We start from the raw sequence: 27,717 nt of genomic DNA on the forward strand, positions 1-27,717 counted from the left end.
CTGAAGTGCCATCATTATATGTAGAACATGCATCATTGTCTTTAGGAGAAATGGGGTAAATGGAAACATACTATTTGACATTTTAGAGAAGATAATTATTGCTAAATGAAATATTTTGGGAACATTTTGGATAATTTGCAAGTCAGACTATTTTAGATTTTAATAAACAAGGATGGCAGTCAGTGGAGCCCATACTCCGCCACAATGTCTTAACTCAATGTTATTACAATTATGTAGCTCTTCCTTTTTTTTTGCCTTTAACATTTTATTAACAAGTTTGTTGACAGATAAGTCTCTTGGAAGGGGGGGTGTCAGACTCCACAGCCAGTGTTCATTGATCCTTCAGCTCCTGCAGTCAGTGAATTGCAGACTTAACTGTAACGGCTGAGGTAGTGTTGTAGGCCCAAGCTCCTCCAGCTACAGTTTTCATGCAAGATCTACAATGCCAGATGCTGACTGCCCTGCGTTTCATCTTTGCCTTCCTGCAGAAGGAGCAGGTGTATTTTGCGTGCTGACTGATCTCAATCTTTTTCACCATTTTGTGGAGGGAGGCTTCATAGCCGTATTTCCCCATGATCCCCACCTTCTTGGTGCGCTTAGCCATCTTCCCGGATGGAGCAGAGAGCTACATAGCTCCTCCTTGAGGCTTTGCCTGCTTGGCTCATGTTCTGCAACAACAAAGCTGAAAAAAAATCTTTATTATTTACTTCCATTTCACTGCAAGAGCTTCAGACCAATCTGCAGCCAACAACTGGCTCTGAAAACTCAGCGCATATTTTGACAGCTTTCTGACAGATTGCACAACAGCTGAGCACATCGTTCTAAACAACATTCTGAATAAAACAACCCACTACATTATTTCCAAAAAGTCAATTCACCCTATTTTCCAAAGTTAACAGATCCTTTAAAAAAAAACCCAGGGTCCAGATCTGCATCTTCAGTTCAAAGCCTAATCAGTACTTCCTTGGGTCAGACACATTTTATGTACCAAGTTTCATTGTAATCACCTTTTAGTTTTTGAGATATATTGTTGACAGACAGACAAACCAGAACTGAAAACATTACCTACACCCACCTTCAGTGATGCAGAAAATTATGAGTAATTATGAGTAAAATAATCAGAAAATTATGCAGTACCAACATTCTAGAAAAGTTACATCAGAACATTAACTAAAAGATCACACTTCTTGTATTGGTAGTTTAAGTAACAGCACCATAACCAAAACAATTTCTATGAAAGAGATATCATTGTTTACGTAAAGAACTTGGTGATTTTAAAGATTACTCCAAATCTGCTTAATTGGTTCAATAAAAACCGTTTCATAATGGAACTAACTTTAAAGAATTTAATTTAATTCTGTTTTCATAGGTGTTATCTGAAGTATTGCATGTATTTGACTGAATTTGAAATCTTGAATATACCATACACCATTGAATCGTTCCACAGCAGTCCCAAAGAGGGCATGATCAAAGGTTTATGGAAGAACCACAACCATGAGCCTAGGGTTAGTATCAAAATCTAGTCATGTTTAATGTAGGACTGCTAGCACAATTTGTCTGTCGTAATACTTTGTATAGAGGAAGTGTATGCGTATATGTGTTACTCCTCAATCATGTGATGCGCTTCTATTCGTGCTGTCTGATCTTACTATAAAGCACCATATCCAGTAGTGATGCACATGAAAGTTGATGGGTAGAAAAAGAGCAACTGGATTGTCAGACTTGTTCCACATTCATAATGACTGGAGCGTTGCAAATGTACACTTCCTCCTTTCTAGCAGCTGTACCATCTATTGGAAGAAGCAATGGAACATAATCAAAATGTGAATGATTATAAAAATTCCTCCAGTCTCATTGTACCAAACCAGCATTGATCATGTTTATGTAAACTGTCACATTGCTTACTATTCACAAGATGTGAATTCTGCTGCATCCAAGAACCAGTCAAAAGCAAGCAGAGAATGAACACACACCACACAAGCTTGCAAAGTTTAAGGTCCATTATTATCTGGGAAAAGGATAAAACATCTAACATCTAACTTTGTGCTTTTACATAGCTCAAATGCATGACTGCTGGTCTTCTCGAGTCTGTCAAACTGAAATAATGTATTGGTGGGTAGGCGATGCAGCCCTTTTAAGTGCTTTTGTTTATTGCTGCTCAGACTCTTGTTTTGAAGTAAATGGACCCAGCTCTCTCAGCTTTTGCATAACCAAGATTCTTGGAGATGTAAACAATTTTTGTGGTTCTCATTTGAATCTTTTCCAAGGCCACTACATCATCCATCCCAAAAGGACCAAAGCTGGTCTGTCAAGATGTACCCTGGCCAAGGACTGGAAAAAGAATAATAACGTGCCTTGACTTACTGGAATGTTCTATTTTTATAACCCAGTGCTCCCTTGCTTTGACAACAGCTTTCTGTATTAGTAATGAATCTTGAGCGATGTGTGTACAATAATAGCTAGATTCTTTTTTCTTGGAACTGATTTCAAAATTGTTTCTTGTGAATGGTAAGTCAAAATAGATGTAAAAATTAAAATTTGCATTTACAAAGTTAAGTGATGCGTATTATTTTTAAAACAAAACAGTGAATGCTACTGTATTCTAAAGCTTTTTGTCTGGAAGTTTTATTTTAAAAGTGGAGGTTAGGTGCTAGTTGTTCGAATTCATCCAGTTATTTTAAAAGCCAGCAATGTATTCCTTAAAGCTTCGAAGTTTTCTGTATAAAAAGTCATAATGAACAAAGTTCTTTCTAACTCGCAGGCTGTTAGATTGGTTACTGAGTTGAGCTTGGAATACAAGGTGTATGACCCACAGCTATGGAATGGTATACTGCAGAAACTGCTGGCTTTTAACATGGTAAGTAAAGCAATACGTTTTGAATCCTTCTGCATGTATAGCGACTGCAAACTAAAAATATATGCTTTATCATTTTCATTTTTGAGCTTGCTTTCTTACTTGGGATTAACTGCAACTTTGCATTTGTACAGTGCCATTAGCATAGAAAAACTTCTCAAAGAACTTCAGAGGAATCAGGAAAACTGATCCCAAGCTGTCAGAGGGTCACAAGGGTCTTATTGGAGACCTATTATGAACATTTCAGTGCTAGAAAGATTAAGGCAAATGTGGACCACTGTTTAGTAGAGAAAGATGAGGGGGGCAGAAAATAAAGTTGATCAGGGTACTGAGCTACAACTTGTCTGGTTTAACCAGTGGTAGCTAGGAAGGAAGATAGAGTCTATGGTTACTGAGTAAAACTTACAATGAAACAAAGACTTCATTTTTCCCTCTGTTTAGTTGATGGATGTTAGTACCCATTCAAGGCTGGGTGTTGAACCAGCAGTTTGATAGTGAATGTAACAGGGACTGGGAGAGATGGTCAAGGGATAGAGATGGCTGTCATTATTGAGCATTTGGAGGTTTTCTCCTATGTCTGTGATGGAGGTGGCCAGGGGGTATAGCAAGAGGATGTGCATGTGGAGAGGGTCAAGGGTAGATCTTTGGATCGCTACTTTGATTATGGTGCAAGTGTGGGAAGCAAGGTAATTGGCAGAGTGCTTTGGATGTAGTCAGATAGGTGAGACTCTCAGAAGTTTCTAAAATGTTTCACAGTCTGTGATATTGGTCAAGGGATGGTATGTCAGGGCAGCTCCCTTACCTGCCTTCGGAATGTATATTGATTGTGTTCAGGATTCTGGAGTTGGACAAACCTATAACTTGTATGCTCAGAAAAAAGTCAAGTCTGGCAGTCAAAGTATATTAAAACTAAGCCAGCTTCAGGAGCTGGCCAAGAATGGAGGAGTACTTGAAGGACTGTATAAGGTTGACTATCAGATTTTCTTTAAAAGCACTCGTATGAAGCACCATGGGATGTTTTACTGTGATAAGGCACTATATAATTGCAAGTTGTGTGACAGGCTGCAGAGAGGTCAAGGAGGATAAGGGGGATATTGCACCATGGTCAGAATCTAGAGAATAATATTCGTCACTTGCTGGGGCTTTTTCCATTTGGTGGTAGAGGTCAATTAGATCTTGGTTTGTATTTTTGTCAAACTGATTTTGCAAAATTTCACCAACTATCCTGGTTGGAGACAATACATATCTCTTTAACCTCACGTTGTCTGTACCTTTAAGACTCGGTTACCTGTAAAGATTTGCATTCCAACCACTAATTAGTAAATAGAATTTGTGTCTTTATATGCCCTGTTTGTGAACAGAGCTCCCACTTATCTGACGAAGGAGCAGTGCTCCGAAAGCTAGTGGCTTTTGCTACCAAATAAATGTGTTGTACTTTAACCTGGTGTTGTGAGACTTCTTACTGTATCACAGAATGCCTCAGCGTGATTTACTCTGAAAATCTGGGGGCATGGTCTATTCCTAATCGAGAGGCTGTCAGCATAGCGCTGAGTGGGTCACTGCACATGCACTGATCTTTAAGAGGGGAGTTCGGCGTGTGCACAGTGGTCCGCATTGCCGGCCTTCAGATCGCTGCCAGCTCCACAAACCCAATCACTTGCTTTCACCACCTCCTCTCCCAACCCACCACCCAATTGCTAGTCTCCTAAGTGCATACCCCTCAACGCCTCTGGCCAGCTCCAATCTTTAAATTTCACGCACTATTCCATCCCAACCCCCCAGTCCCCACACTGCACCCTGGATGGCCAACCCTGATCGTCGCCTCCTCTCCCACCATCCCTGCCATCCCAAGTACAGAGTGGCAGTGAGGCTGTGCCCCCTTGGCACTGTCCAGTGCCTGGTGGGCAGTGCAAAGGTTTTCCTTGGTCATTGCCAGTTTGCTCCTTGAGCCATGCCAGGGGCTAAGCTGGCACTGCTGGTTAGGTGCATTGGCCATGCTAAATTCTCCTCAGTCTACCTTAACATGCACCGGAGTGACATTAATAAATAAACTTCAAAAATAATATAGTAATTGTAAATTTTTGGCTGGGATTTTCCAGCCCTGTCGCGGGGTTACAGCAGTCCAGCCAAAAGTCCATTGACTTTTAACAGGACCAAATGATCCCAGCAGCAGGCAGAGATATCTAGAGCAAAGCAATTTGTTTATTATTTTTTATTATTCAGAAACTTTCGAACTTAAATAGTTTGTCTTCAGAGTTCTGTATTGTTTGCATTGCTAAATATGTACTTTTGCTTAAATGAAAAATGAAGCAATGTACAAAATAAAGCATGTTTGTATGTCATAGGCTAACTACTTGAGGAAAGTTCTAATAGCAATGACTGCAATACTCTCTTTGTGGCAGGTATGTACTATTTTTCTCTGCGAACTGTTGAATCATAGAATCCCTATATTGCACAAAGAGGCCATTCAGCCCATCGAGTCTACCCACTACAACCCTACCCAGGCCTTATCCCCATAACCGTAATGGATTGCTGATATTTTCATTCACTATAATACAGCGAGGACATTTCCATCGTTTTTTTTCCTTAATAATATAAATATGGCACTGGGACTGCAGATTTGAAAGATAACATTAACTAATCATTGACCCATTTCTCAAGTCCCTTTGTCGTTATGCTCCAGCTCTGTTATTGTGGTTAGCACTGTTGCCAGGAACCCAGTCAATTCCGGCCTTGAGTGACTGTATGGAGTTTGCACATTCTCCCTGTGTCTGCGTGGGTTTCCTGCAGGTGCTCTGGTTTCCTCCCACACTCCAAAGATGTGCAGGTTAGGTGGATTGGCCATGCAAACTTGTCCCTTAGTATCAGTAGGGTAAATACATGGGGCTATGGGGATAGGGTGGGATTGTTGTCAGTGCAGACTTGATGGGTTGATTGGCCTCCTTCTGCACTGTAGAGCTTCTATGATTCTATGAAATGCAATAATTATTTTAATTTGTGTTCTTGGCTACCACTGACAGAAAGAACAATTTGAGGCTTGCATAAAGTGTTGATTGAGGAAAGGTTATTTGACCTGCTTTTCCAACAAACCCGATGCAGTTTGCAGCATGATTAGTGCTCCACAAAAGTTCTAAGAGTATAATCCAATTTCCTCATGACACCTGAATGTGTGGGACCTGATGTTATATTTCATGTCTTGTCAATGGACGTGGTTGTCTTCTGTAGGATATTTGACCTGTGTCAAATGAATCATCATAAACTTGCAATGCAAGTCCTACAAAGTTATTCCTTTGGAGCTGTTAGTAGCTAATAAATATAGCAATTCTGTCCTGATTTTTCTACCATATCTGCTTTCTATTTGTTGCCAAAATTTATAATCTCGTAACTTCTACAGAGGTGGGTTAGCAAAAAGCTTAGAATTTATACACTCAAAGTCTTGTTTTCCATGGTGAAGCATGGCTGCAGTTACTTGAGTTTCATTTAGTGAATAGCTAATACAGGAACACAGATGATAGGAACAGGAGCCAGCCATTTGCTCCTTTAAGCCAACCCTGGCATTCATTATGACCATGGCTGATCATAACTCAGTAACCTGTACCCACTTTCCCCCATATCCTTTGATCCCTTTGGGCCAAGAGCTGTACCTAACTCCTTGAAAACAAACAATGCTTTGACCTCAATTGTACCTTCCTGTACAGAAAGAGTAGAGAATTTCACAGGCTTACCACTCTCTGGGTGAAAAAATTTCTCACCTCAGTCCCAAATGGTTTACTTAGACTGTGTCCCCTGGTTCCGAACTCCCTTACCATTGGGAATATTTTTTTCTGCATCTACCCTGTCTAGCCCTGTTTAGGGTTATATTCGCTGGTGAAGGCGCTCATTGGTGAGGATACGTATAGTCCCTAGCAACGGGGACCTGATGTGATGCCTCGCCGGTGGGACTAGAGGCTATTGAAGTGCCTAGGTAGTTGGGGGTGGGGGTTAGTATCAGTCTGGCACCATGGCAGTCAGAGCTGACAAAGGGTCATCCAGACTCAAAACATTGGCTCTATTCTCTCTATACAGATACTGTCAGGCCTGCTGAGATTTTCCAGCATTTTATGCTTTTGTAGCGAGAGATCAAGGACCACATGCAATAGTGCCCCTCGCAGTCATAAACTGGCTTCCCAGTGAGAGTAGATTCTGTCCACTCCCCCTACTGGCGTGAATCACACTTTGCCTTTTTTTTTGCATTAAGCACCTGAGAGGTCACCCAAAAAATGGGTGCAATTCTCTCCTGTTTTCATGCTCGTTTGGCACTTTTTTTTGGTACGATCTCCCCCTTATTCTCAGTACGCCGTAGAAATCCTGCTGGAAGTTTGTGTGTTTGAATGTTGGATGAGGACACATATAGGCTCTGCATGATGTCCTCTTGTTTAAATAGCCTGTAAAATGTAATCCCAAGATGCATGTGAATAATGGCTTCTGGAAAATTATCTGCTATAGCACCTGCCATCTGCAGAGCTGCACTCTACGAAGGAAGTCCTGGATAGTACCTGGCATCTGCAGAACTACACTCTACAGAGTTGTGCCTTAAAAAGAAAGGAGAGAAAATTAGCTGGGGAGATGCAGAAATAGCACTCACTGTGATCTTTTAGATGAAGACTATTCGAGCATTAGATGACCCACTGAGATATAAATGCTTTTTCTCAAGTAAGATTTGATCTAAATATTAATTGTGTAGCAAGCACAGGAGCCAGAATTGATTGTGTGATTTCGTTTTTGTTTTGACTGCAAACACCAGCAGTCCACTAAATGACATTTTTTACCATCTTATCAAAGTAAACTAACTGAAGAAATTGTGTGCAATTACTGCCATTAAGGATGGTCACCAGGATGTTGCCCAGGATACCAGGAGAACCCTGGTGCAAAGGGTTACTTAATGTCCATCTGAAGAAGGGACCTCAGTTCCTGCTTTATTTGAAGGGCAGCATTGTTTGAAAATAACAGCATTCTCTGTGTACTGCTTTGGGCTTTCAGTTTGGATTAGGAGCCAAATCTTGTCCTTGTGTTTGCATATGCAACCATCTGACACAGCCACGTTAACTCCCAAGCAACTGAATTGATAAAGCAACTAGCTACCAATATGTATGTAGGCATAGTCTCAATAAGCGTAACTTGCCCCTCTCCCTCGCTTTCCCTCTAGTGCGTTCATTAGCCCCTGCCTACTTCCTGTCTAATCCATAGGCTTATTCTCTTGCATGCAAATATTGCTAAACAATTTTTTTTTGTTATTTTCCTCTAACTCTTCTGCTTGCCTTTGCTTTTGCATATCCGCACATCTCCCTTGCTTGACACCCCTCCCCCGCCAACTTTGTTTTTCGCTCGAGAGTCAGAAGCAAAGGGAAACGGCAATAATTTAGCCATGCAAATTAAGCATGAAATGTAATAATGTGTGATTTATGACCAGGATACTAGGTACGTGTAGTTGCTGAGTGTAATTTGAATATGACATTTTTAACAGAGGAGTATTTGTTGATCGCTCAAAAGATTGATTTGTTTTTCCTCTGAAAGCTTTTGTTTCTCAAATTATAAACTTTGCCCAACTCAATAAAAGCTTTGTTTTGCTTTTCCACTGTTCTGGTCGATATTTAAAAATCATAAAATTACGTTTTGCAGATTCCAAATTTTACCAGAGCATGGCGTAGTGTCATTCTTGCACCTTTTCTTTCAGGTATGTAAGGACTTTTTAATAGCTTTTTTTAATTAATTTGAATGGCAGTCCAGCAGAGGATGTGCACCCCATTAACTAGATATCTGTTTTTTATTTATTTTATCCAGCTTCATGTCCTCTTAGTCCAAAGCAATTGGAGGCTTGTTATCAGTCATTTGTGCTGTTGATCAAGTAAGTGCTGCGAAATAAGATCTTCTGTCAAGTAGCTAAATAACTTGTATCTGCCATATAGTATGAGTTTATCCCAGAAATTTGTAGGAAATCAGTTCTAAAGATTTGTAGACTCTTAAAGATTTATTGGATATTTATGAAACCTACCCAACTTTCCACAGAGGGGAAACTTGCAGGGGTTAGTTTGAAACTAATGACAAGTATCTTGAGACTGATATTCAGGATGTAGCAGGAAAATTAACATATTTATAGAATCATGGAACCTCAGTGCAAAAGGAGGCCATTCAGCCCTTTGAGTCTACACCGAACAAAATCCCACCCAAGCCCTATCCCCATAACCCCATATGTTTACCGTGGCACTAAGGGACAATTTAGCATAGCCAATCCACCTAATCCATATATATTTGGACTGTGAGAGGAAACCAAAGCATCCAGACACACGCAGGTATGAGGGGAATGTGCAAACTCCACACAGTAACCAAAATCTGGAATTGAACCTGGGTCCCTCATTGTTCTCCGGAGCAGTGTACTGGTGGCTGGTGAGTCTAAACTGCGAGTGTACTGATTTTTTTTTCAATTGCATTGCTGGTTTGCGGGTTTTTTTGAATTTTGCACTTTCCGTAGCGGGTCCTAGGTGTAAGGGCAGTTGGGAAGGGAGCACGGGAGTACAAAAACAAGGCCACAGTAGACAGCGGGCAGCGTCGGGAGCGGGCAGCGGAGTGAGGCGGTTGCTGAGTGAGTACTGCAAGGGCTTGGGCTCACAGGGCTTAGGCGAGGCAGGCTTAGGCAAGGTGAGATACTGGTCAAATTTTTCTAACTGTGTCCATAAGTTTAAGGGTGGTCAAATAAATGGCAGGGTCCATGGGGAGGCGTGTCAGCTGTGTAAGGTGCAATATGTGGGAATTCCTGGAGACACAGCATCTCCGGAGAGTCCACATCCGCACCAAATGTCTGGAGTTACAGCGTTTGAGGGCCTGGGTTAGGCAACTAGAGTTGAGGCTGGAGGATTTAATTTTAGTTCAGGGAGAATGAGGCGCTAATGAATAGGAACCACGTTCAAGAGGGGATCCCAGAGCCTAGGAGGGGGGATGGGTGGGTTACAGTTAGGAAGGGGAAAAAGAAGAGTAATGTTCCAAAGGCTACCCCAGGGGTAGTCTCTCAAGATATCAGGGGTAAGGCGCCAACTGAGGTGGAAAGGGCATGAGGGGCAGAGCAGAATGCCTCAGAGGGAAGGAAGGGGGCTGGATGTGAGATAGTGGTGGGGGATGGGAGGGTTAGAGGAATTGATGGGCGTTCCTGTGGGCAAAAGCGGGACTCCAGGATGGTAGTCTGCCTCCCTGGAGCAGGGGTACAGGATGTGTCAGAGAGGGTAGAGGGAATCTTGAAGGGCCAAGGGACCCAGGCGGATGTAATTATACATGTAGGTGAGAAGGACATGGGAAGGAAGAGTAGGGGGGAAATACATAGGCAGTTCAGGGAGTTGGGAGCCAGGCTGAAGTGCAGGGCCTCCAGGGTGGCGATCTCTGGGCTGCTGCCAGTTCCCAGTAATGGCAGGGATAAAAATAATGAGATCCTACAGCTGAATGCATGGCTGAGAGATTGGTGCAGGACAGAGGGTTTTAGTTTTGTAGACCATTGGGAAGTCTTTGCAAAGGAAGGGCACTTGTATAAGAGGGATAGGGAGCGTTTAAATGGGAAGGGTACACATATTTTAGCTGGGAGGTTGGCTGGAGTGTTTCGGCAGAGTTTAAACTAATATGGAGAAGGGGTGGGGAGGAGAGAGACAGCTCAGGCACTGGGAGTGGAAGTGAGTTGGAGGTCAGAGTAAGTCTAGATGATAGGAAAATCTCCCAGGAGAAGGAGGATCCGAGTGGGCCTGAGGGTCTTCAGTGCATCTGTTTTAATGCGAGGAGTGTGACGGGTAAGACAGATGAACTTAGTGCCTTGATGTTCGCGAGGAATTTAGGTGTGGTGGCAGTGACAGAGACGTGGTTAAAGGAGGGGCAGGACTGGCAGCTAAATATTCCAGGGTGTAAGTGTTTTAGGTGTGATAGGGGAGGGTTGAAAACAGATGGGGGAGTGGCGCTCTTAGTTAGGGAGCAGATCACAGCGGTGCAGAGGGAGGATAACATGGGGGGTTGGGAATTGAGTCTCTGGGTGGAGTTGCGGAATAGGAAGGGGACCATTACTATGCTAGGAGTGTACTATAGGCTGCCCGATAGCCCGCAGGCAATGGAAGAGGGTATATGTAGGGACATTTTGGACAAGTGTAGGAAGATCAAGGTTGTTGTAGTGGGAGATTTTAATCTCCCTGGGGTGGATCGGAAGGTGCCTAGAGCTGGGGGGTCGGACGGGGAGGAGTTTGTAAGATGTGTATTGGAAGGGTCCTTGCAACAGTATGTAGATAGCCCGACTAGAGAGGGGGCTATACTGGATTTAGTTCTGGGCAATGAGCCAGGTCAGGTGGTTGAGGTTGCAGTAGGCGAACATGTGGCTAATAGTGACCACAACTCCATCTACTTTAGGATACGAATGGAAAAAGATGAGAGCTGTCCTAAGGGGAGGGTGCTAAATTGGGGGGAGGCTAGATACAGCCGGATTAGGCAGGAGCTTAGGGATACAGACTGGGATAGGCTGTTGAAAGGCAAGACCACGTTGGGCACGTGGGAGTCTTTCAAGGGAAAACTGCAATGGGTGCAGGAAAGGCATGTGCCGGTTAGGAGGAAGGATGGGAAAGGTAGGATTAGAGAGCCGTGGATTACTAGAGATATAGAAGACCTGGTTAGGAAGAAACGAGAGGCGTATGTCAGGTCTAAGCAGCTGGGAACGGAGAGAGCGTTGGAGGAATACAGAGAGCGTAGGAGGGATCTCAAAAGGGGAGTTAGGAGAGCAAAGAGGGGGCATGAGATGGCTTTGGCAGGTAGGGTTAAGGAGAATCCAAAGGCGTTTTACTCCTATCTTAAGAGCAAAAGGGTGGCTAAGGGTAAAATCGGTCCTCCCAGGGACAGACGTGGGGAATTGTGCTTAGAGGCAGAGGGAATGGGGGAGATCCTGAATGAATACTTTGCGTCGGTATTCACGAAGGAGAGGGGCTTGATGTCTGGTACGGTCATCGAGGGAGCGGTAGACCAATTGAAAGATCTATCGATTACGAGGGAAGAACTGTTAGGGCTTTTAGGTAGCATTAAAACCGATAAATCTCCGGGGCCCGATGGCATTTATCCTAGGCTGCTTAGGGAGGCGAGGGATGAGATTGCTGGGCCTCTGATGTAAATCTTTGTCTCTTCTTTGGACACAGGTGATGTCCCAGAGGACTGAAGGATAGCGAACGTGGTACCGTTGTTTAAAAAGGGTAGGAGGGATAACCCGGGTAACTATAGGCTGGTGAGTTTAACGTCAGTGGTAGGCAAGTTGATGGAGAGGATTCTTAGGGATAGGATGCATGAGCACTGAGCGTTGCGATCTGATTAAGGATACGCAGCATGGCTTTGTAAAGGGGAGGGTCTTGCCTTACGAATCTGGTAGAATTCTTTGAGGAGGTGACAAAAATGGTTGACGAAGGACGGGCCGTTGATGTCGTCTATATGGATTTCAGTAAGACATTTGACAAAGTCCCTCATGGTAGGTTGGTAGAGAAGATTAAAGCTCATGGGATACGTGGCCAGGTATCTAGATGGGTTGAGAACTGGCTTGCAAAGAGGAGTCAGAGAGTAGTAGTGGAGGGGTCCTTTTCTAGCTGGAGGTCTGTCACTAGTGGTGTGCCGCAGGGCTCAGTACTGGGACCTCTTTGTAGTGTATATAAATGATTTGGAAGAGGGAGTAGGTGGTGTGATCAGCAAATTTGCTGATGACACCAAGATGGCTGGATTGGCGGGCAGTGAGGAGTAGTGTCTGGCAATACAACGGGATATTGATAGGCTGGTTGATTGGGCAGATACATGGCAAATGGAGTTTAATCCGGATAAATGTGAGGTGATGCATTTTGGCCGGAATAATGTAGGGGGGAGTTATATGATAAAGGGTAAGCCCATAAGGAGTATAGAATCGCAGCGAGACCTGGGGGTGCAAGTGCACAAGCCTTTGAAGGTGGCAGTGCAAGTGGAGAGTGTGGTGAAGAAAGCCTATGGTATGTTAGCCTTTATAGGAAGGGGTATTGAATATAAGAGCTGGAGTCTAATGTTGCACTTGTACAGAACATTGGTTAGGCCGCACTTAGAGTACTGTGTCCAGTTCTGGTCGCCTTACTACCGGAAGGATGTGGAGACTCTGGAGAGAGTGCAGAGGAGGTTTACCAGGATGTTGCCAGGTATAGAAGGACTGGGGTATGAGGAAAGATTGAATAAATTGGGGCTCTTTTCCCTTGAAAGACGCCGACTGAGGGGGGATCTAATAGAGGTGTATAAGATTATGAAGGGTATAGATAGAGTAAACAGAGGTAAGCTATTTCCTATGATAGAGACACATAGGACAAGGGGCCATGGACTTAAGGTGAGGGGCGAGAGGTATAACACAGATATTAGAGGGAGGTTTTTCACACAGAGGGTAGTGGGGGTATGGAATGCCCTGCCAAGTAAGGTGGTGGAGGCAAACACGCTAGAGTCATTTAAGAGTAACTTAGACAGGCACATGAGTGGGTTGGGGATGGGTGGATATAGGAGATTGCTTTAAATAAGGGTCATTAGCATTGGGGCGTCTCTGGTAAGGCAAATGGATATGGTACAATAATAATGTTTTTTTTTTCTTTTCGTTCACAGGTTTTAAGTCGGTCCGCCTTGTGTCCAACGAGGGGCATACACGCGATGGGTCATACTTGGGCTGCTCTTGGTTGTTCGAGATTGGCCTAGTGCTTCATGTCGTTAGTGTGTGCTTAAACTGGACCAGATACTGGGCAACACGACAGCTCAGTGACTATCACTGCTAGTTGTGCAGACACATGGATTTGGGCCGGTGTCTGTGGGAGTTTGCTCATTCTCCCCGTGCTTGCGTGGGTTTTCTCCGGGTGCTCTGGTTTCCTCCCACACCCCAAAGATGTGCTATTAGGCTATTTGGCAGTAATAAATTGTCCCTAAATTAGTTTCCCTCAATGTGGATGGCCATAAAACAATAGATAAGGGTTATGGATGGAGGGGGGGACTGGTGGTGTTAAAATGGCGGCGTGGGCTCGTTGGGCCGAGGGGCCTGTTTCCCAGGCTGTTTTGTTCTTTGTTCCCTGGTGCTGTGAGGCAGCAGTGTTAACCACTGTGCCACAGTGCCACTCAAAAGTTAAAATTTTCTTTATTTATAAAAGTAAATAAGTGGAGGCGGGGGTGTCTTGGGTCACTGAATCAGGTCCTGTTTGGTTCTATATGACTCCACAAGGAATCCCGTATGTGTGTGGTTCTGTCTTTGTTATCCTGAAGGCAAGGGTATGCACTGCTGTGCAGTATCTCATAGCTCTATCTTATTATTCCCCCACTGTTTGTAATATCCCTTCATTATCCTTGCGACACAGCAATATGGTTGACTCTCAACTGCCTTCGGGCAACTAATGATGGGCAATAAATGCTGCCAGCCAGTGATGCCCATGTCTCTTTAATGAATTAAAAAAAGCCTCTTTAAGGAAAATAGAAATGTTCTAATTTGCACAGTATTTAAAATGCTGCTCACACTATTTTATTTTCTGACCCTGAAGATGTCCTGTTCTACTTGACCTTGACCTGATTGGCATTGCAAAGCAGTACGTGCAGCTGGAGCTGCTGGCATTTGCGCTGGGTTGTCTGCTGCTTATCCCTTATTCTGAGAAAAAGAAACAACAAATACAGGTACGTGGTTTTGACTTGGTGATTTTGCTATAGTAAGCATGAGCAGCATGCAATGCACTTGTTTTCCAGTAGTGGCAATTAAACCAGAGGTATATTAAGTTTCTGTAAAGGACAAAATATGTCCGTGTAGAACTGATCAAATTCATATGATGGCATCCTTAATATTTCAGTGTATTTACTTGATGTAGACCAGAACTGTTGAGTAGTGAATTTTATATTTCTATTTGATTAAATAATAGAATTAATATGTGATCCTATCACTAGGTTATAAATATTAAGGTGTGAACAAGCTAAGCTTCAGACATTTACTTGCTAATATTATAGGAAGTGTAATGTTCAATTGCTCTTTAAGAGCACAACAGGTATACCAACTCCACGGATTGCAGCAGGGAGGTAGCTCACCATTACCTTCTTGAGGGCAACTGGGAGTGGACAATAAATGCTGGCCTTGCTATGCCAGTCCCATGAACATTTTGTTGTTTTGAAGTCAATTTGTTTAATATATTTTATTTGGTCTCAGGGGTTCCTTTCATCAGTTGATCCCGTGATCCTCTTGCAGCAAGTTATCGATCATATGACAACAGGCGAGGTTGCAGGCTATGCATGCAAGGTAAAGTGACTTATTGTACAGTAACAAAAACAGTGTGCTATTATAACACTGATTATACTGCACCCATAAACAGAAAAATGCAAACATTTTAGGCACTATGCTTAAAACCTGAAAAATTAAATGAACAAACATTTTAATCCATACTTTGTATTTTTTTTGGATGTATGGTCACAGTATGATTATTATGCTGTTTCTAGTAGATTAGTCCTCACGGTGAGTGAACTAACCTTCGTAAAGCATCAAAAGCATGAATGGGAAATACTTGACAGTGGACCAATGATGGAATTAAAAGCTAAGACTTGGACCAAGTTAGCAAATAACCAAACAGACTCAAATAAGAACCAGCAAGCAGAACACTGGCAAGATCAGTTCAAACTTGGGTCAGATAGAATATGAATGTTTTAAGTCGATGACTTTTCATCAGAATTGTTATGTTAATTGACTTCAACATTTTGGCTTTGTTAAAGAATTGCACTTAATATTTGTGGGACAAAAATGGGATGTTTATAAGTTTACTTCAAGAATGTACCAGTCAATGCAGATGGTTCTTGCATTTTAAAAAAAGTGCTAATATGTCACAAAATTTTGTTTTTATCTCTGAAGATTAAAGAATTGGCCTTGGACAGCATTGCAGACAAAAGACAGTATGAGAAACTTATTGGAACAAAATTCTTTCCTTTTCTGAAGCAACACATGATTGACAATAAGCGAGTGGAAGAATTCGCAAATTATCTTGTAGATAGGAGCTGGTAAGTTTGTTTTTCAACAGAGTGGCACAGCATAAATGAATCCACCAGTCAGTTAAAATAGATTGACTTTATTTGACTTGCTATAAATAATGGTTCCAATTATTTGTTTTTATATTTTCTTTTGCCCAACTCCTGCAGGTGTTCTTTGTTTAATTTGTATGCGACTCCTGATCGTGAAATCTTTCAGTCTCGTTGAATGCTCTGAGTCAAAGGAGGGAGGGGTAATTTAGGGACAATCACTCCAATTTACAACACAGTATTGTAGAATTTTAGGGCAGATTGTAATCATTTGGCCCATTATACTTGTGCCCAATTCTCTTCAATTTTTCTTTTTAAAACTATTGTTCTTCTATTTATTTTGGAACGCTTGTTAGCTTTCTAAGCCATTATCATAAAAGAAACATGTATCTAGCTTCAATCTTTGAATATGATTTTAATTTTATGTCTGATGGTTTCCATCTCTTTGACCAGCAGCAGCTGCAATTGTTCCCTATTCAATCAGAATTTTGAGCATTAGTTTCATTGTTTTTTAATGCAAAATTTTAGCTTATCTAGTCTCTCCTCAAAATGTAAACCTCATCATGAAGTAGGATACCGAATGATGAATACAGTAATTAACTGAAAGCTATCCAGTAATACACCTTTTTATAAAACTCTTCTAAACCAAAAGCATAGTTACACTTTGTAAAGCCTATGTCTTTGAAAGATGGGATGCTCCTGGACTTAATGGGTAACTCCGAGAAGATACCGTTCCACCTTCATTTCGGAGTATCATGTGTGGTTGCAGATGCTAAACCGTGGGGAAAATCCTGGCACTGGGACATGTAGGGTGACAGCAATTTTGATCCATTGGGATTGGGTATATGAGCTAATACTATGATGTTTATTTTGAAAAATGACACAGAATTAACCTTTATTTTGTAGTATATTTAAGCTGTTCAAGGAAATAGAGAAATTGGATCCCAGAATAATGATCTGTATTAACACAAACTCTAGGGTAAAAGAACATAGATTCAAACTTAGGCAGGAAAATATGAATTCATCCATGATACAACTACTTAATGCAGATGCTGGTGTATGTGAAAAGCTTCTTCTGGAAGGCATTGAAAGTAGAGGATATTGGGAGTGATTGACTACATTTTTGGTGGCAGGATTGGGAGTGATTGACTACATTTTTGATGGCAGGAATATTGAAAGGTATCTGAGGTATAAATTTTATAGGACTGAAACAGACCATTCAACTCAACAGATCTATGCCCGTGTTTATGCTTCACATGAGCCTCCTTCCACCATACTTCGTGTCAAAATATCCTTTTCTTCCTTTCCCATGCGCTTTACCTAGTTTCTCCTTAAACGTATCTTTCTGTTCGTCTCAACTACACCATGTGGTCGCAAGTTTCACAATCTGACCACTAGTAAAGATGTTTCTCCTGAATTTCTTACTGGACTTACTATTTTCATTATGATCCATAATTGTAGATTCCATGGTAGTTTTTTATTTAAATATTTCGCTATATAGAGCAGGCAGAAGTGAAGGAAGATTTAGAAATCTAAGAGTTGAATAGAATCTTGTACTGATTTAGATAAAAACAACCCGAATGAGGCAATAAGGGACGGAGAATTTAACAATAATTGTGTCTTTTGAAATGTTGTGTATCCTGCAGTATTTATTCTCCAAATTTGGTCATTTTGTAACTGTATCTGTGTTATTGATTAAATCTAAACTATTCATCTATACTTGTGCTGCTTGTTCACTCGTCCTATTATCATTGCTTTGCACACTCAGCTAAAGAGCTTTTAATTTTTTTTGCTAATATCCTTTGTATGGAACTTATTTGCTGATACACAATTACTGCTGAACTCTCCATCCTTTAATGGCTTATTCTGGTTCTCTTTATCCAAATCACTACGCAGTTCTATTGCTTCAAATCTTTTTAGATTTCTAAATCTTCTTTCACTTGCCACTTCGGGCAGCATGGTGATACAGTGGTTAGCACTGCTGCTTCACAATGCCAGGGACCTGGGTTTGATTCCCGGCTTGGGTGTCTGTCTGCGGAATCTGCACATTCTCCCCATGTCTGCATGGGTTTCCTCCAGGTGCTCCAGTTTCCTCCCACAGTCTGAAAGACGTGCTGGTTAGGTGAATTGGCCATGCTAAATTCTCCCTCAGTGTACCCGAACAGCTGCTGGAATGTGACGACTAGGGGATTTTCACAGTAATTTCATGCAGTGTGAATGTAAGCCTTCTTGTGACTAATAAAAAAGTAAACTTTAAACCTTCTGCCTGCCTTTTATTTTTAAGATCTTTCCACAACTCTAAGATTTTTGTTGGAGAGAAGGCAGCCAAGAGGAAATTTGATAGAGATGATCAAAATCATGACAGGGCTGGACAGAATAGACAGGGAGAAACTGTTCCTGCTCACAAAAGGATCATGAACATGAGGGGACTGAATCAAAGTGATTTGCAAAAGAAGCAAATGTGATGTAAGAGTAGTTTTTTTGCCCAGTGAGTGGTTAAGTGTGGAATGCACTGCATGGAAGTGTGGTGAAGGTAGGTTCTATCAACACATTCAAGTGGGCGTTAGATGATTATTTGAATAAAAACAATGGCAGGGTACAGGGAAAAGGCAGGGGAATAAATGGCACTAAATCATGATGTTTGTTTGGAGAGCCGGTGTAGACATATTGGGCAAAACGACCTCCTTCTGCACCGTAACAATTCTGTGATCTGAGAAATTGGCCAAAGTGGGGCCTAAGACTCTGCAGTAAAAGATCAGATGAGTATAATCTTGCCCTTTTCTTCTGACATTTGTGTGGGGTGGAGCCAGTACCCGGCTTCTGCTTTGTTGTTCCAATATGCTTTCAGAATGCCACAAATGGCTTTAAAAAATATGTTTGAACAAAGGTCATAAACTGTGTTACTTCAGCCTTTGGTATAATCAAAATGGCTGCTTGTCAAGGAGTGTATATGTAATTTGATCGTCAAGTGTGCTTATGCACTTAGTGTTTTTTTTTCCCAGTAATTTAAAGTAATCTGTGTTATTCTTGCAGCGTGGATGATGCAATCTCTGTGGTAACTGAATATCTAACACACGAAGGAAGACCCATCAAATCAAATCTTTCTCCTGCTGAAATTTTAAAGGTATGATGTATTTCTAAGAGAAATGGACTTTGAGAATTTTTCTCTTCTTAAATGCACCACTTTCAGAAGTGAGATCTTTATGTTGTGCAACATTGACGTAAGATAGTATTAAGTTAAATGAAAGGATAAAATGGGTATCAGGAGGTACCTAATAGCGATAGTATTTGTATCACAATTTTTTTTGTAAATAAAAAGATATTGTGACATTAAGTATTTCAAAATTATTATATTAATTACATTCATTAGAATGAGCAAGACCAAGAAACCTGGTCCAAGACCAAGAGGTCAGTTACCCTGAGCTACTCGTGTACACTTCTGATCTGAAGTTGGGGAGTAGTCTTTGGAGAGGCATGTGAACAAATCACCTCTTGACAAAAGGATGGGTACATGTTGGAGAGAACAGGGTGCCCTATCATTAGCTGACATTTATCAGCCTTTTGGCTCAGATTAAGCCCAAGTTGGGGTGCAATGCCTCATCTTGTCACCTTGGATCTTATTTGTCTTCCTTGTGGAGACTGTGAATTGGATTCAGTTGGAATTTGAATTCCCTTCCCACTCTGAGCATTGGCTTTGTAACTTTAAGAATGGAGTAAAAAAAGTTTTTAGAAAGTATTTGTAGAGCGATATGAAAAACAGGGAGGAGAAAGCCTCCCTCCTGCCTCAAAGTGCTACATAAGAGGTTAAATTGTTACAGCACCGGTTTGAGGCATAGTCCTGGCCTGTGCTGAATTAGCTGATATCAGCTGAGAAGCTGTGGGAACGGTTAGCTTCAATGGTTGATCCTTGAAAGAAGGAAAATCCAGAATTCCTGGCTTAAGTGCTATGCAATGACTCATTTTGGAAAATGTCCATCCAGTCATATTTGCATATAAAAGATAATGATAGGTTCAGGTGCAGGGGACATAGTTCCCTGCACAGCTAAATTATGCAAAGGACAGAATTTTCACTGACCTGGCCCACAGAAAATTGATTAGTCACCATATGGGATTTTCTGTATGCTGTGATGTAACAAATTAGGGAGCCTTGTGGGGAAAGCTGCATCCTGGGGTAAGTGAAGGCAGTTTACCTGCTGAATCTACCAAATCCTTCTTGAGGAAGCTGCTGAATGATCCACCCCTCAGGAAATCCAGTTCACAAGTAGAATGACTGATCTTCCTAGTTTTACAGTCATATTTAAAGTTGCAACTCACCTCCTTGGATTGGCTTGCATTAAAGACAGAACTGTATAGGTTTGTGTCAGGAAACAAATTTCTGAAACTTTTAATTCATTTGTTTTTTCAGTTTAAAGTTTAGACCTAATTCATCAAACGACTGTCACCTATCGATCTGAAAATCTCTAAAAAGAGTTTTTTTAAAGCCTAAACATGTTGCATAACTTATTGATCTTTGTTCCTTTATTTCCTCTAGGAGTTTCTTCATGAACGGAAGTAGAACAACCAAAGTAATCAACACCGTACTTTAAAAGAAAATAGATTTTTTTGTCTTCCTATGAAAGATACCTTTACTGAAAGTTGTATTAGCATTTTGCCACTTTAGTATTTAATCATCCTTGTATATGTTCTAATACTAAATATGTATTAATCTTTTTTTTTCAGCAGTCTCTTTACACAATGGAAAAAAATTGAAATGTAGGATTATCAACAACAGATGGTTAGATATCCACTGATGATCACTACGTGATATGGGGCTGGTTCTTGCAGAACAAATGAGGGTGGAGTTTATCCCTGTTCTGTATTGAGTTTAATACTCCCAGCTGGGTACTGGTTACTGATGATGTAGTTGGTCTCTGTTTTCAGACCAGAGAGGGGTAAATCATTGAGGTTTCCCATTTCTGGTTACCATCTGTGAGCAGCAGCCTCCTTGAAGAATGGACAGAGGCAGAAACAGGCTTGACTGATACTGCCTTTAATCACAAAGGCATTGTTCACTATCACCATGGTCACCTGGACGTTGTACCTAATGACACTGACCTAATGGCAAGTGTAGAACAGCTCCTCAAAAACTCACATCTTGAGAGGCCAATGTACTTGTGCACAATCAGCCTAACTGCTGTTTATAAAACTTTAGGTTTGTGAAGCCTCGTAATTGCAAATCTACTAACTTTCTCTCAGCTAACCATTTGTGAAGACAAACTCCATTGACTTAATGATGGATGGAACTGGTCCCAATCTGCAGTTTGTTTGACATTGGAATAGGCCAGCCACATGTAAAGTTTGAAACGTGCATTATCTAGTATGTGGAAAATAACTTGCGTAACATTTGGAATATTTTAATTGATTGTCAAAGATTATTCAGATCACAATTGTTCAGCTGGCATTAATATAAATGGGAAAATCATAAATTTTCAATTCAACCTAATTTTAATTGCTTAAATTAATTGACCACTCAAACTATTTACAATTTCTCAAACTGTTTAAGACGACTAAAATGGGAAAGATACATGTTTTCATTTTGACAAAGAAAATACTGTAAAGTAGCTCTTTCTGTACTGTTTTGCGATAAGTTTAATGCACTCAAACTAGAACAAATTACAGTGTTAAAATCTACTTTTACTGCTTCTGCACTTTGAAGTTATCACAATTTTGCAATGGCAACTGTACAGAAGCAATTTACATATTAAATATTTAATAGGATTATAACTAAAATTTGATTCCTTTTTCTGACATTTAGGTTGTTCAGCCAATGGTAGTTTTTGGAATTTTCCATTTATGCAATTTCTGTTGAAAACCGAATTACACACTTTCTCAGGTCAGGGTACGTTACAGAAACATGCAATGTTACAAATTCCATATTTGTGCACACAGATAATATGGGCCTCGCCTGGTCCAACCAAGACAAGGGCCAGGTGATTGGTCACATATAGTGGAGCAGAGCACTGCACAAGCAAAAAATAGGCTGCGACTCCTCCGACCACCTATTCTTGAGCCAGGTGAATATGGACAAGGGCTTGGAGAGGATAAAATGAAGTGTACCTTTAGGAAGATGGCCCACGCAACTGACGCAGTTCAGTCCCCATCTGCAGCTTGGGCATCATTCACTCCAATTGTGCAGTATTTCACAGGTCCTTGATCTACACGTCCTGCAGAGGCTTGGTTGGGTATATTGCATTATGCCACCTTCATGATAAACGCAAGAGATGCTCATTGGATTGCATTTTCTTTTTAAAGCCACACAGCTGAGTTTGAATGCAAGTCTGTTATCCCTGCTAAATAATTTGAAGCTGCTGTTGACCTGTTTATGTTTTTCCATGTGTAAACCTGTTAATTGTTAGATTCAGAAGTGCCAGATGAGTTTCCAGTCTTTCTCATTTCCATCTCGTGTGATTTCTTTCGCTGTAAAGCATTCTTAAACCTTGAACTTGAAAAGTAATAGACAATTGGATCGAGCATGCTGTTGATATATGTGAAACAAAGCGTAATATAAAACACTTCCAAAGCAGCCTTGTTCACCTCAACATTTTCAAGTTTGCTTGAATGTGCTATTAGCACAACTAACCTCCCAATGTTGCTAGGCAGGAAACAGAGAATGAACACTATTACCACAGTTATCACAATATGTATAGCCTTTTTATATTTTCTTCTACTTTCGCTTTTCTTGTTCTTAAGTTTTAAAATGATTGAGAATGTACAAAAGAGGATGATACAAAGTGGTGCTACAAACTCAACAATAAAAAATACATCATGCCAAGTTGCAGCAACGTTGGAAGATTTGTACAAGTTGAAACTCTCACAGTAAGTAAGGTTCTTCTGCTGAAATACATGCTGTTCAGAGAGAAGATATGAGGTCATTACTATCATTACAATCCATATAAAAATGACTCCCACCGTAGCATATCTTTGTGACATAGAATTGAGTTTATGGTGTGGATGGACAACTTTAAAATAGCGATCTATTGCCACAAGCGTGAGAAAAGCAATGCTACCTGCACGATTCAAAGACACCATAAATAACAGCAATCGACAAGGAACATCTCCAAAGATCCAGTGCTTTTGGTTGGCATAGTAGGCCAAACGAAATGGTAAGCAACACATCAGGAGAAAATCGGCAATCGTCAGATTAAACAAATAAACAGTACTTGGTTTCCAAGGTTTCATCCGAAAGCAAAAGATCCACAGAGCAATTGCATTGCCAATTGATCCCAGGATGAACGCCACCAACAGCAATGGCACTGCAATCTGTATCAGTGTTGTTTCGTGAAATTCAACTGAGCTATTCATTGTTGCACACTTGTGTTGAGAACAATAGTCAGAAATCTTATGCTATGGTAAAGTAGCTAAAGTAGTTTATATATAGTTCTGCTGCCTCACAAGTTCCTTATTGGTGGCATGTGATGCAAATTCAAAATTCTGTAATTGTGAAATACTGTTCAACTCTATGCCGGTTAAGAACCTTTCCCCCCCTTTTAAAATACTTCATCACTGGAACCTTGTGCCTGGTTTTACTATAGCACTGGTTCATTGAACGAATCTGATATAGTTCTAAAATCCTCTCTTTAGTAGGATGCCCAGAACTGTACACACTAGTAGAATTGTGACATAACTAATGTAGGAATTCAAAATAATTTTCTTGTTTCTTTTGAGAACTGCAATAGGCAAAAGCTCAGCATCTGGGTGATCCTGTACTCTCACTTTTTGTAAAGATCTATGTACCTTAGATCTCTATTACTTCACTCTTGAGAATATTGTAGGAGGATTCTCCAAATCCTGAGTCATGTACTTGACATGGAGGCTGGAACAGGGAGAAACTTACTGATCTCCCTCTGGCCATCTAACCATTTGGCTGTGCAACCTGTGACCGGGATTTGAATAAGAATGGTTTGGAGCAAATGGGATGCAATTCCTAGACTTTCCTCTCCCTGGAAGCTCAGATTAAAACTTCTATTAAAATAATGTACACAAACATGAGAAGTGTTGGGAAAAAATGATCTGGTATTCACTCTATAGGATAACCAAGATTATGGTGTGTTTGTCACAGACAGAAAACAGCAGTACTGAAGGATTGGAGAGACAGAAAAACATTTAAATGTTCAAAAAAGGAAAATTTTGCCTTGCACATTACTGGTGTTTCTTATCAGTAAAATTAGCTTTCTATAAAACACCTGGAGATGTATAATTAAATTAAAAAAGTTGAAAATATTCAGCATGTTGTGCAACATCTGTGAAGAGAGAAATAGAGGGATCTTGCTGGAGTGGCAATTATTGCTGAATTATCACGCTGCTTGAACCAAACGGTTAGATGGCCATGTCTCATTGCTGCTCTGCATTTATTGTTGTCTCTATTGAGCTAAGCTTTGCCAAAAATATAGAGTGCATTGTCCCTCGGAAACCCATTAATTGCTCGGGGGTCTCTTTTGGGCGGGGGGGGGCAGGGTGTAAGAGGAAATGTTGAGGTGTTTGAAGAGGGTCCCAGGGAATTGCCCATCAACTGATGAGAAACTTTCCCATGGTCTTGGAAAGGACGTACAACAAGTTGATTCTGGTCTCATCAACAACTCATGGCATCATTATAGACTCCTCAAATATCAAATAGCTGCCTCGAGAAAAGGGAAGAAAATAAAATATTTTAACATTGAGAAACCACTGAACATTAAAAATGGAAGTGGGGAAAACAGGTAAGAGGACAGCTTTGGAGAATGTGGAGAAATCTGACCAAATTTGCTAAAAGGAGGAGGCGTAGTAAGTGGTAGCAGCATTAATAGCCTCAAAAGGGGGAAATGATTGCAAATACAGTATTTTCAGATGAAGTAATGATGTTGACTTTCATTACCACACAAATATAGCTAACCAATGCATTTTCAAGAACAGTCAACAATGTTACTGAGAATTAACTAACTAGTTATTAACTAACTAACAGAAGACAGAGGGTAGCAGTAGAAGGGTGTGTTTCTGAATGGAGAGCTATGACAAGTGTTCCTCAGGGATCAGTGCTGGGACCTTTGCTGTTTGTAATATTTATATAAACAATTTGGAGGAAAATGTAACTGAATTGATTAGTAAGTTTGTGGACGACATAAAGGTTGGTGGATTTACTGATAGTGATTAAAATCATCAGAGGATACAACAGGATATAGATCAGTTGGAGATTTGGACAGAGAGATGGCAGATGGAGTTTAATTCGGACAAATGTGAGGTAATGCATTTCGGAATGTCTAATACAGATAGGAAATGTACAGTAAATGGCAGAACCCTTAAGAGCATTGGTAGGCAAAGGTATCTGGGTGTACAAGTGTACAGGTCACTGAAAGTGGCAATGCAGATGGAGAAGGTACTCAAGAAGGCATGTGGCATGCTTGCCTTCATCAGCCAGGGTATTGAGTTTAAAAACTGGTAAGTCATGTTGTAGCTTTATAGAACCTTAGTTAGGGCGCAGTTTGAATATAGTGTTCAATTTTGGTCGCCACACTACCAAAGGATGTGGAGACTTTGGAAAGGGTACAGAAAAGATTTACCAGGATGTTGCCTGGTATGAAGGGCATAAACTATGAGGAGAGGTTGGAGAAACTTGGTTTGTTCTCACTGGAGATGGAGGTTGAGGGGTGACCTGATAGAAGTCTATGAGAGGCATGGACAGAGTGAACAGTCAGAAATTTTTTCCCAGGGGGGAAGAGGCAGTTACTAGGGGGCACAGGTTTAGAGTGCAAGGGCCAAGGTTTAAAGATATGAGGCAGACTTTTTACAGAGTGGTGGGTGCCTGGAACTCATTGCCAGGGAGGGTAGTGGAAGCAGATACGGTAGTGACTTTTAAGGGGCATCTTGACAAGTACATAAATAGGATGGGAATAGAGGGATATGTTACCCAGAAGGGTAGGGGGTTTTAGTTGAGTTGGGTGGCATGGTCGGTGCAGGTTTGGAGGGCTGAAGAGCCTATTCGTGTGCTGTAATTTCCTTTGCTCTTTGATCATCAGTAGACGTGAAGGATCTTATTCAGATGGACATTGGAAAGGCAATACTGAGAATGTGGGAAACAGTAAAGAAGGAAGTCCATGATGCAGATGGTCATTCGTGGAGTGGCTTTGATGGGGTTGTGATTTTTCTTCTTGCCTTCTTAGGAAGATTTTTAAAAATTATGCTGGGGTCTCCAGTAGTGGCTATATAATGTTTGACATGATGACTGACCACTGATTTATAGAGACAAAGTCAAATTAGGTTTTTATTTGAACAGTTTGGGTTTTTCCCCCTGGTGTTCTAGGGATAGAATAGCAGTTGTAACGGAAAGTAAGTGTCCTTTCTTCCTTCACTTACTAATTTGATAAGCGGATGTACATTGGCATTCATGTGGCTAAAAAGGCCATCATCAAAATGTTTCTGTTGCCTAAACCATTCTTTGAGAGCTTTGCAAAAGGCCCATTTGTTAGTCCAGATGCAGTATTTTCTGGTGCATGCTTCATAACTTCTCCATTGTTGGAGGACACACCTTTACCACAACTTAGACAGCAACAAGTGCAATGGCAGGATTAGAAAGGAGAGAAGAAGCAGTGGCCACCAGTGCCCCTGTTTTCCAGAGTTCTCACTGAAAAGTGCTTCATCTAAAATGACTCTCCCATTTACCAACAATAGCAGAATTCTTAATACTTTTCTGTACAACCCATATCTGAATGCCTTCCTTTAGTCTAGGTCCATTGGCAATAATAAGAACACAATGAGGAATCTTGCTTTGGACACTGAAGTAGGCTTCATAGTTTTGAGTATAATAACAGCAAGTCTTTAACAACTCAACTACATGTATATACAGTAGAGTGTAAACAGTGAAGTCACCACAGTCCCAGATAACCATAGGCTGCTCTCCCCTTTGAGGGGAACAGCTGACGGGTGGTGATTTAACCTGAGGATCATCACACCTCAGGCAAGGTTGAGACGGCAGGGGCTTCATGAATAACTTCAGCCAGTTCGGGAACCTGCACGTTTGGCGTTGCTCTGCTCCACAAACTAGCTGTCTAAGCAACTCTAACCGAGCCCTCGTATTGTACGCAAGTATGGAGCTGATTCCACCTTAGGCTTTCATACCTCTTTGCCCATTTCTACACTGATTTGGCTCTGGGTCATTTATCTTCTATGTGTAGCAAAGGATCAAGATGGAGCATGGTGACTAATTGCAAGTTGTGCCCAGTATCCCCTCTCATTCTATTTTTTACTCATTCCATGCTTTAAAACTACATTTGCAGCCTCCCCTCTATGAACGGTACGCTTTGCATAGTGCGTAAGAAACAATACTTTTCACTATACTAATACATGTGACAATAATAAATCAAATCAGTACGGTACTCAGTCCCACATTAACCCCATTTGTCCCAGACCCTATTTCTATAATTATCAGCACGAATACCAAATTGAGAGCAAAAAGACAAATCACGAGGGCCCAGAGCTGCAATCTGACTTTGACACTGGCAAAGTCACCGATGAGTAGTTGACAGAGCAATAGGCATACTGTCTGCCTGCAAGAGAACAGGAACGAGCTGCTTGGAGTTAGAGCCACACATCGGGGATGGTATCTGAGCACTTTTACACAAGAACAGAGTGCAGGACTGCTTTGATGTTATGTAGACTTCTGTCAACACTGAGGCCGCACCCCCCCTGCCAACCCCGTCCCAAGCCAAAGATTCATTTTTGGTGAGAAAGAAAAGCAACACCGTATGGGGTGAAGGAGTCAGAAGGAACAAAGTGGTTTGGTATTAATAAAC

General features: G+C 41.2%; 2 protein-coding genes and 1 pseudogene across 2 annotated transcripts in view; 1 reads left to right on the forward strand and 2 right to left on the reverse strand.

Annotated features, from left to right (window-relative positions):
* Window positions 1–21,665, forward strand: part of kntc1 (kinetochore associated 1) — a 125,107-nt gene extending 103,442 nt beyond the window's left edge. Inside the window, exons 55-64 of the mRNA XM_080208349.1 lie at window positions 1,370–1,505; window positions 2,762–2,857; window positions 5,200–5,256; window positions 8,513–8,567; window positions 8,675–8,738; window positions 14,410–14,539; window positions 15,060–15,149; window positions 15,753–15,898; window positions 18,950–19,040; window positions 20,448–21,665. Coding sequence (XP_080064475.1) covers window positions 1,370–1,505; window positions 2,762–2,857; window positions 5,200–5,256; window positions 8,513–8,567; window positions 8,675–8,738; window positions 14,410–14,539; window positions 15,060–15,149; window positions 15,753–15,898; window positions 18,950–19,040; window positions 20,448–20,471 — 889 coding nt within the window. The 3' untranslated portion in view covers window positions 20,472–21,665. The remainder of the gene's footprint in view (window positions 1–1,369; window positions 1,506–2,761; window positions 2,858–5,199; window positions 5,257–8,512; window positions 8,568–8,674; window positions 8,739–14,409; window positions 14,540–15,059; window positions 15,150–15,752; window positions 15,899–18,949; window positions 19,041–20,447) is intronic.
* LOC145356082 (large ribosomal subunit protein eL43 pseudogene) lies at window positions 356–604 on the reverse strand (annotated as a pseudogene).
* Window positions 21,666–22,113: 448 nt separating the features above from the next.
* Window positions 22,114–23,257, reverse strand: LOC145355885 (hydroxycarboxylic acid receptor 1-like). Its single transcript, XM_080208347.1, has one exon. The coding sequence runs from the start codon at window positions 23,255–23,257 to the stop codon at window positions 22,301–22,303; it is 957 nt and encodes a 318-aa protein (XP_080064473.1). The 3' UTR covers window positions 22,114–22,300.
* Window positions 23,258–27,717: the final 4,460 nt, after the last annotated feature.

Source organism: Carcharhinus amblyrhynchos, chromosome 20 (genome assembly GCF_965287045.1).
Source record: "Carcharhinus amblyrhynchos chromosome 20, sCarAmb.v2.hapA, whole genome shotgun sequence".
Taxonomy (NCBI): domain Eukaryota; kingdom Metazoa; phylum Chordata; class Chondrichthyes; order Carcharhiniformes; family Carcharhinidae; genus Carcharhinus; species Carcharhinus amblyrhynchos.

Excerpts from the sequence above, each read along its gene's own strand:
- LOC145355885 (XM_080208347.1), bottom strand. The coding sequence starts at position 23,257 with ATGAATAGCTCAGTTGAATTTCACGAAACAACACTGATACAGATTGCA.